An 11316-nucleotide genomic window follows, 5' to 3' on the forward strand; every position below is an offset into this window, starting at 1 on the left:
CGAAGACCAACAAAAGACGGCCTTGATGATCTCTTAGAACCCCTCTTATACTGTACCAATCTGCTTCTTTATTGACACATGCATCAGTGTTCAGTTTCAAAAATCCAAAACCCGGAGGAGACCACCTTTGTATTTTAGGTTGTTGGTGCACGACATTATTTTGATTGAGTTGCGAGTTCACATGATGGAATTCGCGTAACATCACCCCACACCAATCAACATTATCTGCTATCCTTTGACCTCTAGTCCCATGAGTATAACTCTGTCGTTCCTTCCAAACAGCCCAAGTATGCATCGCAAATGATTCGAACTCCGACTTTAGTAGTTTGTCCTTCATCCATAGGCAAAGTTCCATTGTGTGATTTGAATTGGCTACCTTAAGCAAATGAGAGAACTGAGATGTTTTCCACAGGTGTCTGATCACTGAGCAAAAGAATAAAGAATGACAGGTTGAGTCAGTAGAGGCCCCACATAGTGAGCAATTACCAGTAACTGGGACATGGTGCCGCCAGAGGTTATGATTCGTGGGAATACAATCATGCGAGACATGCCACCAAAAAATACGGATCTTAGGAGGAAGTGAAAGGCTCCAGATGAAAGCCCACAAGTCTTCGTTGGGGAAAGCCGATTGATGCGCTGGAGGATCAAACATTCCACTTTGTGACCTGTAGCCATCACGAACCGAGTACTTGCCTTTAGAGTCATGTCTCCAGAAACGTGCATCCTTTTAATCACTTGTTGAGAGGGGAATTTTTAAGATTTCACTTGCAACATGAGTGTTGAAAGTTTTGGATATGAGTTCAGAATCCCAAGCTCCTTCTCAAATTAGAGAGCTGACAGTCAAATCCTGAGCACACGGGACCAGAGAAGCTTCAAGTTTATTCTTCATACTAGGGATCCATTTATCATCAAATATTCGAATGTCTTGGCCATCGCCCACACGCCATAGAACTCCCCCAGCAATTACGTCTTTACTCCAGATTAGTGATCTCCAAATGTATGATGGGTTGTTACCAAGCCTCGCTTCCATGATGTCCCCATGTTTGAAGTATCTTCCTTTAAGGACTCGGTATATAAGAGAGTCTGGCTCTCTGAGTAGACGCCAGAATTGTTTGGCTAGAAGTGCCCGATTGAATTCTGTCATTTTCCTGAAACCAAGGCCCCCTCGACATTTTGGTTGGCAGAGGGCGTCCCAAGATTGCCAGTGCATCTTCCGTTTTCCATTATCTAACCCCCACCAAAAATTGGCACATGCTTTTTCTATCTCTTCACATATCTGCGAGGGTATTTTAAAACAAGACATGGCATAAGTCGGGATCGATTGAAGGACAGATTTAATGAGCACCTCCTTTCCTCCTGTAGAAAAACTTTTGTGGTTCCATCCTTGAATACGTTTCAACACCCTCTCCACTAGATATTTGAACTGAAGTCTCTTGCTTTTCAATGATACTGTAGGCAGCCCGAGATACAGATCATGGCGTTGAGCTACCGGTATAGTAAGTATCGTTTTGATCGAGTCAATGACCAATGGATTTGTATTAGGGCTGAAAGATAGAGCTGATTTGGAGAAATTGATCGTTTGCTCAGACGCTTTCTCATAAGTATTTAGACATTCTTTTACCCAAGCTCCTTCCTCCATTGTAGCCCGAAAGAATACCAAACTGTCATCGGCGAAAAACAAGTGGGAGATTGATGGGCTGGATGTTGCTATCTTTACCATTTAATTAACCCTCTCCGCTCAAAAGATGTGATTAACGCCGACAGACCCTGAGCACACAACACGAATAGATATGGTGATAGAGGATCACCTTGGCGTAGTCCTCTGCCTGGAGTTAACGGTCCCACCACCTCTTGATTAACCCGGAAAGAATAAGATACTGTTCTGACACATCTCAATAGCAGGTCGATCCATCGAGAATCAAACCCAATGCGCGTCATCAATGCTTGCAAGAAATCCCACTCCACCCGGTCGTATGCCTTGCTCATATCTAGCTTTAAAGCAGCATAACCACACCTGCCCACTTTCCTGTTTCTCAACCAGTGTAATATTTCAAAACCCACAATGACATTATCTGTAATCAGGCGGCCTGGGATGAAAGCACTTTGAGACGATCCAATGATTTTTGAGAGAATAGGGCGGAGCCGATTGGTTATAGCCCTAGCAACAATCTTATAAGAAACATTGCAAAGGCTTATCGGTCTAAATTCAGACATGAGCTTCGGATCTTTCACTTTCGAGATGAGTGTAACTAGTGTCTCGTTCCACCGATTAAACGGTGCTCCCTCGTTAAGTATTTGAAGTGCAGCTTCTGTAACATCTCCCCCTACTACATCCCAAAATTTCTGATAAAACAGGGCTGAAAAACCATCCAGGCCCGGAGCTTTATCTGGGTTCATATCAAAAAGCGCTCTGTGGATCTCCTTCGGCGTGAACGGTGCAGTAAGAATGTGATTCATAGTATAATCCACTGCCGGCTCTACAATCCCCACCACTGCGTCCAAGTCCGCGATATTTGGGTTAGATGAAGAGAAGAGTCTACCGAAATAATCCAGAACAATGTTTTCCATCCCCATATTTTCCGTGCACCAATCCCCATGGCAAGAGATTAATCCCTGGATAGAATTCTGTACCTTCCGGGATGAGGATTTCTGATGAAAGAATCGGGAGTTCCTATCACCTTCACGAAGCCAGGAGATACGGCTTCGCTGCCTCCAGTATAATTTCTCCTGGTATGAAAGCTTCTCAACTTCACCTTCCAGATTTCTGATCCTACTGCTTGACGAGTTCCAATGCTCACTTGTTCGAAGACGATTCAGCTCGATTCTCTTTGACTTAAGCTGCTTTGGGATAAAAGACTCTCTACCCGCTGCCCATTTTTGAAGTGTGAGCTTACAAACGGATAAGCGGTCCATTAATGTTCTATGAGAATCGATAGCTCCCCAGCCCCTGGTAATCATGTCTCTGCAATCGGATTCCAGCAGCCAATGTTTTTCACAGCCTTAGTCAAGTGTTTTTTTTTATAGTTTTCATTCTAGATTTCATTTGTTCAAGTCTTTTTTTTCTTCATATTTCAGCAACGTCCTATTGTCATATCTTAATATTTTGTAAATTCCTACATTTTATTGAAAATATATATGATGTCAAGAGTTTATTTCTCAATTTTCATTAGTTTTTTTTCTTCGTTTATGGCGTTATATTTGTGTATAGGATATTAGAACGAATGATCAATTTAGGAATACATTCTCGTTTAAATTTTAGAAATTATATATTTTATCATTTTCATACAAATTGATGCATTAATGCACCTGACACACCCGTAACCCAAAAAATATTGTGCAAAAAGTTACTTTGTGATTGGATCATCTTCGTATCATCCATATTTAACTCAAATGTAATGATAATTGAAGTTGTTAATAGTTATCTATATATATGTTATCATTATATATAGTTCAATTTATAATCTCATCACACGAAACATAGCAATACTAGATATTATCGATGATGTTGGGGTACACAAGAGGGAGGAGTCAAGATCATTATTAAGTGTAGGCAACATTATAATATAATCAATAAAAAAATAGGTTAATCGAAAACAACAAATAATGTGTCATAAGATTCAACATAAGCTACACAAGATCAGATACATCTGTTAGTTGATGTGAAACGTCAGGAAAATGACGGATAACATTGCCTATAAAACTTGCAATGAAAATAAAATATAATAGAAAATAAAAACACTAAAGTCGAAAAATATGCATGAATTCATTCTCGATTGTAAAAAGACTCAAAATTTAAAAACAATTTAATGATCGAATAATGAATGAAAAAAGAGAACTTAAATTTGATGAAATTTTGAATTTTATAGAGAATATGGAAGATGAAATGGTAGGTAATATGAATTGATATGACTATTAATCAAAAGGTATGAAGTATGTGATTCTTGAAGATAAAATTGTACAAGCGGACCACTAAATTACCAACCCAGTCAAAATCATCTTTGGCTACGGGTGAAGCTGATCGACCCACCTATTTTTTTAGAAAAAAATGGAAAAATACTAATAAATTTTTTTTAATAAAAAATGTCAACATTTGAAATTCTAAGAAAATGAAAAATAAATCTTAATCAAATATTTCAATCAATATTTAAAAACATTACTTTAAAAAATTAACCATTGTAGTAATATTCCAGTGCTTCCCTTGTTCAAACCATATAATATATATGAACAACACACTCAACGGTTCATTTTCCAAAAGATCACCAATTTTCAGAACTCTCAGCCGAAACCAGACCAATCTGTTATGGAGAATGTGAATCCCAACATCGGTAGAGTCCAGCATGTACCGAAATCATCCTCTGGCCGACTTCTTACCAAGTTCGCGGAGGTGGGTTCGTTACCAAAGCCCAAAGTTTCGGGTAAAAAGATGGAGCTTATAAGATTGAAAAAGAACATCATGACTGCTTCAGCACCAGCTGATCAGAGGAACTCACTTCTTCCTACCCGGAAACCAGTGACCTTCTTTAATTTCGTCGATTCGGAGCCGTGGGTAAGTGCAAGATGAGGTTGAAGGAGCTCAAAACCAAATCCATAGTCGCTGCACTCGAAAAGGTATCGAGTTAAATCTATATATATACTCTCGTGCTTAAGAGAACATCGTCTTCTATTTTTTGGTGTTGGTCTGGTGATGCAATATGAATATTCTTGTGGGAATAAAGAACGTCTGCCTTCCTTCGTATTTATTAAACAAAATAGAATGCTTTTGCTTAAGTTTTGAATTTTCAGATTTGTTGATCTCAAAATATATCACTGACGACAACTCGAAAAACTGTTTTATAATATAATTTCAATGAGGGGGCTCGATTCTTTATTAGCAAAAATTTAAAACAATTTATTAAAATATTTCTTTAGTTGAAATAACACGACATTCATAATTGTTATCCACAATAATGCCCTGCACCGCACCCACCCCCCCAATTCGCCATTACTCAAATTTATTTTGAGGGTTCTGTATATTAATCTCATACGTACAGAAAACTGAACCCTTTCATTGACCTACATTTTAATTAAGATTAAAGTGGGATATATCCAAAATTTAATTAAACTCGGGAAGAAAAATAAAAGAACTGGATCAGATAAAAAAAAAAAAAAAAGTCCAATTTAATTGCCTCATACCATTAATTTAAAATTTTAAATTAATTGGTGATCAAGCGCAGTCCATCAATTCAAATTGATTTGGATTTTGAGTCTAAAATTTAGGTCTATAAATTATTAAAGAAAATTTTTTTGTTTAAGCATGCAATATTAGAAAATAAAAATTTGTAGTCAAAAAATTATAATATATATATATATATATCCATAAATAGACTATCATCTACCCAGAGTACATGTGGGTGATGCATGTGATGTTAATAATTCATAATTTCCAATCGGAAGTGTACCCACTATGCCGGACAAAAATTTGTCTGACACGATATCACGGGTCGTATTTGTGAGACGGATCTCTTATTTAGGTCATCTATGAAAAAATATTATTTTTTATGTTAATAATATTACTTTTTATTGTGAATATGTGTAAGGTTGACCCGTCTCACAGATTAAGATCCGTGAGACTCGCCATGAGGATATGGGAACTTAAACTTGTGGAATTGAATATGACCCACTCATATTTTTTAAAAAGATTAATTATTGGCAATTTTATACGTTTATCCACTCGTAAGAAATATATGTATAATTACAATTTTATAGTATAGGTCAATTGTGGGAGTGGATGATATTAATTACTTTTTTTAAATGTTACAGTTGAGTTTATGGATGTAGAACTTTCTTATTTAACACCACTGGTTTGCCACAAGATGTCTACCAACAATGGCTCTTCTTCTCCACACTAACAAATCCGTAGTCACTCTCGTTTTCTTCATCCTTTTCACTTGTTGCATCTCATGGCAGCAAACAATCTCTGCGTCACCAAATCTTGAAGCAGGACACACATGGCAAGAAGCCTTCAAAGTCTTGGGGATCTCATGGAATGCAAACGGAACCTTAAACCGAGAGATCCAGATCCCGATGGTGCCTGCTACTCCATCCGCAGATTCATCCAATCCTCCCCCGATCGCCCTTTCTACAGACATCACTCTAAGCTACAAATCCGATGCCTATGTACGCCTATACATTCCCCTAAATCCACCCAAAAACAAGAAGTTACCTATCGTGATCTACCTGCACGGCGGTGATTTCGTCCTGTTCAGTTTGAGCACCGTCATCTTCCACAATTTCTGCAACGATATCGCGTCCCAGTTCCCCGCAGTTGTGGTCTCCGTCGAGTACCGTCTCGCGCCGGAGAACCGTCTTCCGGCGGCCTATGACGACGCGCTTAACGCCCTTTTCTGGGTTCAGGACCAGGCTAAGGGTACCACCGGGCGGGATCCATGGATGGAGTATGGTGATTTTTCCAGGGTTTTTATACTCGGCAGCAGCGCTGGCGCCAATATAGCCTACCATTTAGCACTTCGTGCTCTGGATTTTAATCTCAAGCCATTGAAAATAAAAGGGTTGCTTCTAAATCAAGCATTCTTTAGTGGAATGCAAAAAACTAAATCAGAGGCCAGGCTGGAAGATGATCCCTACGTTGCACTATACGTTAATTACGTTCTCTGGTCACTGGCCTTGCCCAAAAACGTGAACCGCGATCACGAGTTCTGCAACCCGATTTCCGGCGGGACGTACCTGGGCCGCGTCTTCCGGTTGCCCAGGGTCTACATCAAAGGTGATTACGGGGACCCGTTAGTGGACAGGTCGGTACAGTTGGCGCAGTTCTTGATATCATGCCGGGTGCCTGTGACATATCGTTTCAATCCGGGAGGATTCCATGGAATTGAGCTCAATAACAGGACAGCTGCTCAGGAACTATATGATGATATGAAGAAGTTCGTTAATTCCATCTCAGAAATTGAGCCCGAGAATTCTTATGCTTCATCTTGATTCAAAATCTTCTGCATGTTTCTTTTCATGGTACTAGAAAATATTCACAAATAACTGCAGATGGAAGATTTTGATTTGTGTTCCATTTCCCTTCTTGTTTGAAAGTTGTACCTCCGCCAGTTAATTTGTTGCCAATGAAATAAAATCGCATATATATGTTATACATTGCTCCCCCTTCTTTTTTCTTTTCCCTGATCAGTTTTTCTTTTTTCTTTTCACTAATCAGTTTTAATTACTGAAAAATAAACGACTAGGTCTTTACCGGCCCACGGATATTTTATTCGAGAGATTATCAGTTATATCCATATTTAAAATAAAAATTAATATATTTGATATAAAAAATAATATTTTTCGTGATGATTCATATAGAATATCTGTTTCACAAAATTAATCCGTGAAACCGTCTCACATGAGTTTTCGTGAAATTACATGCACACATTCACCGAATTATTTCCTCTCTTGCAATAATTGGCTTCTTTTGATCTTTTCGATATTATATGGGTTTAACTGAATCATCGGTTTCTTGTTATTAATTAGCTACAATATTTGATTTGCTATCATTTTTATTTTTCAATATATATACTTAATCATCTTGAATTTATTTGGAATTCATTAAATTTTACTGTTTAAAATTCTATAACAATTTACACAAAGAATTCAAGAAATATTAAATATTCAAATCCTCCATTTATCCAAATGATTGAGATTCGTGTTCCACTTCCACATGTGAACCTCATAATTAGAATCATTATATTTATACGTGGCATCAAACAATACAAATGATAATCAGAAGCATGCATTATTAAATTGATTTAAGTTTTTTTTTTTTTTTTATAAAAATGTATTCTTTCTACTTTTGACTAACTTTTACAGAGTGGAATGAACAGACTATAATGATATCACTCTCGATGTAATTGTCCCCCAATTTGTTCTGACTAATTTTGTCCTATTTTAAATTTTCTTTTTAAAATTTCTATCCTTTTACTCGACTTTTCAAATGAAGAGTATTTAAACAGTGATACATATTACTACCATAGAAACTTTTCAATCACGCCAGTAATTGCATTGAATTTTCAGCATTTACACATACCAGAAATTTCATGTCCATTGTACGTAAATGAATAATAATAATAATAATAAAAAAAAAAAACATAACCACAATTTTTAGATAATATTTAAAATCGTTTGAATAATATTTTGTTTAAAAATATTTATCAATTTAAATATATCAAAACACGATAAATATAAATATATCATGACAATAAATTATATATATATTCAATTATTCATATGATACTTTTCAATCTGCATGATTATAGTATAATAATATCTCACAAATTAGTAAAAATATTTTTCATTCAAATATCATTCGCAATGAAAAAACAATAAAAATAAAATTAACAGAATTATAAATTTTATCAAAACCAAAATCACAATGTACTTAAATTTAGCACATTTAATGATTGTCAAATAAAATTATGTTAATTAAATAAATTATCATGATAATGTTTAAATAAAACCGATAAACTTGTTATTAAGTTAAATATCAATTGTGTTTTTGTTAACTTTTAATTAATTTTGGATTTTGTTTAACTTTCTCTTGTTTGTTTTTAGAATACATATTATAGATGATTAATTTTATATCATAATGGATCATTTGTGAATTAATATTGATTAAAATAATATGTAATTAAACTCAGTTAAAAAATATCATATGTAAAAATTTTAATCTCTAACAAATACTAATAAATTATCACTATAATTTATATTAATTATAAGAATTATCTTGGTTAAAAAAAATAATAATTATCTCATAAATTTAATTCAAAAGTAGTAAGTAATTTCCATACTTTCAATTTCTCATTAATTCCTCCTTCTATGAATGAAGTTGAAAAAAATGAAATTAATCAAATTATACTACAAATAAAATATATAAAAAATTTGCAAAAGCTCATATATAAATAATTAACTATTAGTTATTTAAGATAAACAAAGAAAGTACAAGTTAACCTTTATAAAAAAAATAACATCCTAAGTTAAATAGAGAAGAACGTACAAGAAAATTCACAATAGAAAATGATATATTTATATATAAGTAGATTAGATGTAACGAGCTGTAATAATATTTACACTTCATTTTGTGTTATCTACACTCCACTTCATGTGTAAAATAAGCGATATAGAATTACATACATCAGCGTGACATTAGCTCGCATTGGTGTCACATCAGATTCGCATCGGTGTTATATCAACGCTACATTTAAAAAATGACTTAAATTACAACAACAACAACAAAATAGCGAACCAACCCTGAAATTTGACGACTTATATGACTTAAATCGCAAAGAGGTAAAGATCCATAACAAAAATACAATTTTTCATTATGTAAGCGCAAAGGTTCATCAAATTGTTTTGACTTTCAAGAGAGTATTTTCTGAGTTTCATACTCAAGTCCAATATACATGCTCGGTCATGTATCCTTGTGAAAAATAAGTGTAAATTTTCTACCATATCTTGGCGCTACATATTGTATTTACTAGTTTATCATTTCACCAGTATTTCATGTTCATTTTAAGAGAAGAAAGGAGGAAAAAAATTTTCTTTATTATTTGTTTTTTCTTCTTTTTCAGAAAAATTAAATTCCTATAGAAAGGTACAAGAATAGTTCGGTTTCAAGACTTTATATAAGTTCTTCAAAGATGAGATGCCCTACTGAAGTTAATGTTAAAAGAGAGTCTGGACCACGTCTAAAGTTACGTGAAACAACGTGGTTATGGAAAATGGTACTGTCGAAAAAATAAATTAAATGCATGTCGGGAAATTGAATTATATGAACAATTGGTGGCAGTGACAACACCTTGAGTTTTGTTTAAAATAAAAATACGCGTTTTTAACACGCCTTCATATATATAAATGTTCTATAAATAGAGCTATCTCTCTTCATTCTGAAATCATCTCTTATTCGAGTTTTCTCTCATCTTATAACATTTAATGCTTAGTTCTATAATATTTGTGATGTGTTTTGTTCTCCTGTATTAAGAGAGTGTGTGTTCTATTTGGAAACACTGTGAGTCGTTGTACACCGTAAAATATTATAGTGAAATTCATTTCATTTTGTATGTGGTTTTTATCCTAATAATTTTTAGGGGTTTTTCACGTAAATCTCGGTGTCCGATTTATTATTTATTTCCATATTATTATCTCAAATTTTAGCAAGTGGGACCAACATGCACGAGTCATTAAAACATCCGGGAGGAGAGAATCTGACTTTTTAAATTTGATCAAAGAGAGTGATTTAAAGGACAAGATGAATAGCTTTTTATATTAGAGTTGAATTTTTTCATATTTGAGTCTAGTTTTCACATTTGGAGTTGAATTTTCTATATTTAGGTCGAGATTTCACATTTGGGTCGATTTTTTTATATTTGGGTTTAGTTTTTTACACATTTATGATGAATATTTTAGGGTGGAGTTTTTTTGTTTGTGTTGAGTTCGGGGTGGTCTTTAATTTGATTGATTTATGTTTTTATTTTTATGAGCAAAATAGTAATATTAGGATGACTTTGTTTTTTTATTTAAAATGTAAGTCGCTCCCTATTCCCTCATTCCCCGTCCCCGAATTCTTCCCCCCTCGAATTGGTTATTGCATATTAAATCATGGTGTTGACGAAACGATGTATTCGACTATGGGATCACGTGCATTGTGTCCTGATTTTGATCTCTCTCCATTGAGAATCAAAGTGTTGCTTCTAAATCAAAGATGCTTCAGTGGAGTGCAAAAAAACTTAATCAGATATCAGGTTGGAAGAAGATTCACATATTTTCTTCTATTAGTTAATTATGTGCTCAAGTCACTGGCCTTGCCCACCAATGTGGACCCTGATCATGAGTTGGAACCTGATTTTCGATGTGACGAATGGGGGCGGGGTCTTACGGTTGCCCAGGATTTACATGAAAGGTGATTATGAGTCTGAACAGTTGGCTTAGTAGGGGTGTCAATCGGGTCGGGTTTCGGGTCAACACGCGAATTTTTTTCGACCCGAACCCGAACCAACCATAAAACCCTCAACCCGAACACGAACCCGACTAACTCAATTCAACCCGTCTAACCCGAATTTTTTTTTATTTTTTTTTAAAAAAAATTAATGAAAAAAATTCGAAAAAATAAAAAAATAATATTTTAATTTAAGCCCATAATAACAAAGTTTTCGATTTAAATTTGAAAGTTTAATTGTAGAAAATTAAAAGTATATTTACTAAATCAAATAAACAATTGTTAAAAAAATAAAAAATATACAAAATAAATATTAAATGATGAAAATTTATCATATAAATATA

The 11316-nt window shown here is 34.6% G+C and overlaps 1 protein-coding gene across 1 annotated transcript; it reads left to right on the forward strand.

Annotated features, from left to right (window-relative positions):
- Positions 1–5839: 5839 nt before the first annotated feature.
- On the forward strand, positions 5840–7139 carry LOC140988007 (probable carboxylesterase 8). The gene has a single exon (XM_073456845.1). It carries the CDS (start codon positions 5866–5868, stop codon positions 6976–6978), a length of 1113 nt encoding a protein of 370 aa, XP_073312946.1. The 5' UTR covers positions 5840–5865; the 3' UTR covers positions 6979–7139.
- The last annotated feature ends 4177 nt before the right edge of the window (positions 7140–11316 follow it).

This window comes from Primulina huaijiensis, chromosome 11, assembly GCF_012295235.1.
Source record: "Primulina huaijiensis isolate GDHJ02 chromosome 11, ASM1229523v2, whole genome shotgun sequence".
In the NCBI taxonomy this organism is placed as follows: Eukaryota; Viridiplantae; Streptophyta; class Magnoliopsida; order Lamiales; family Gesneriaceae; genus Primulina; species Primulina huaijiensis.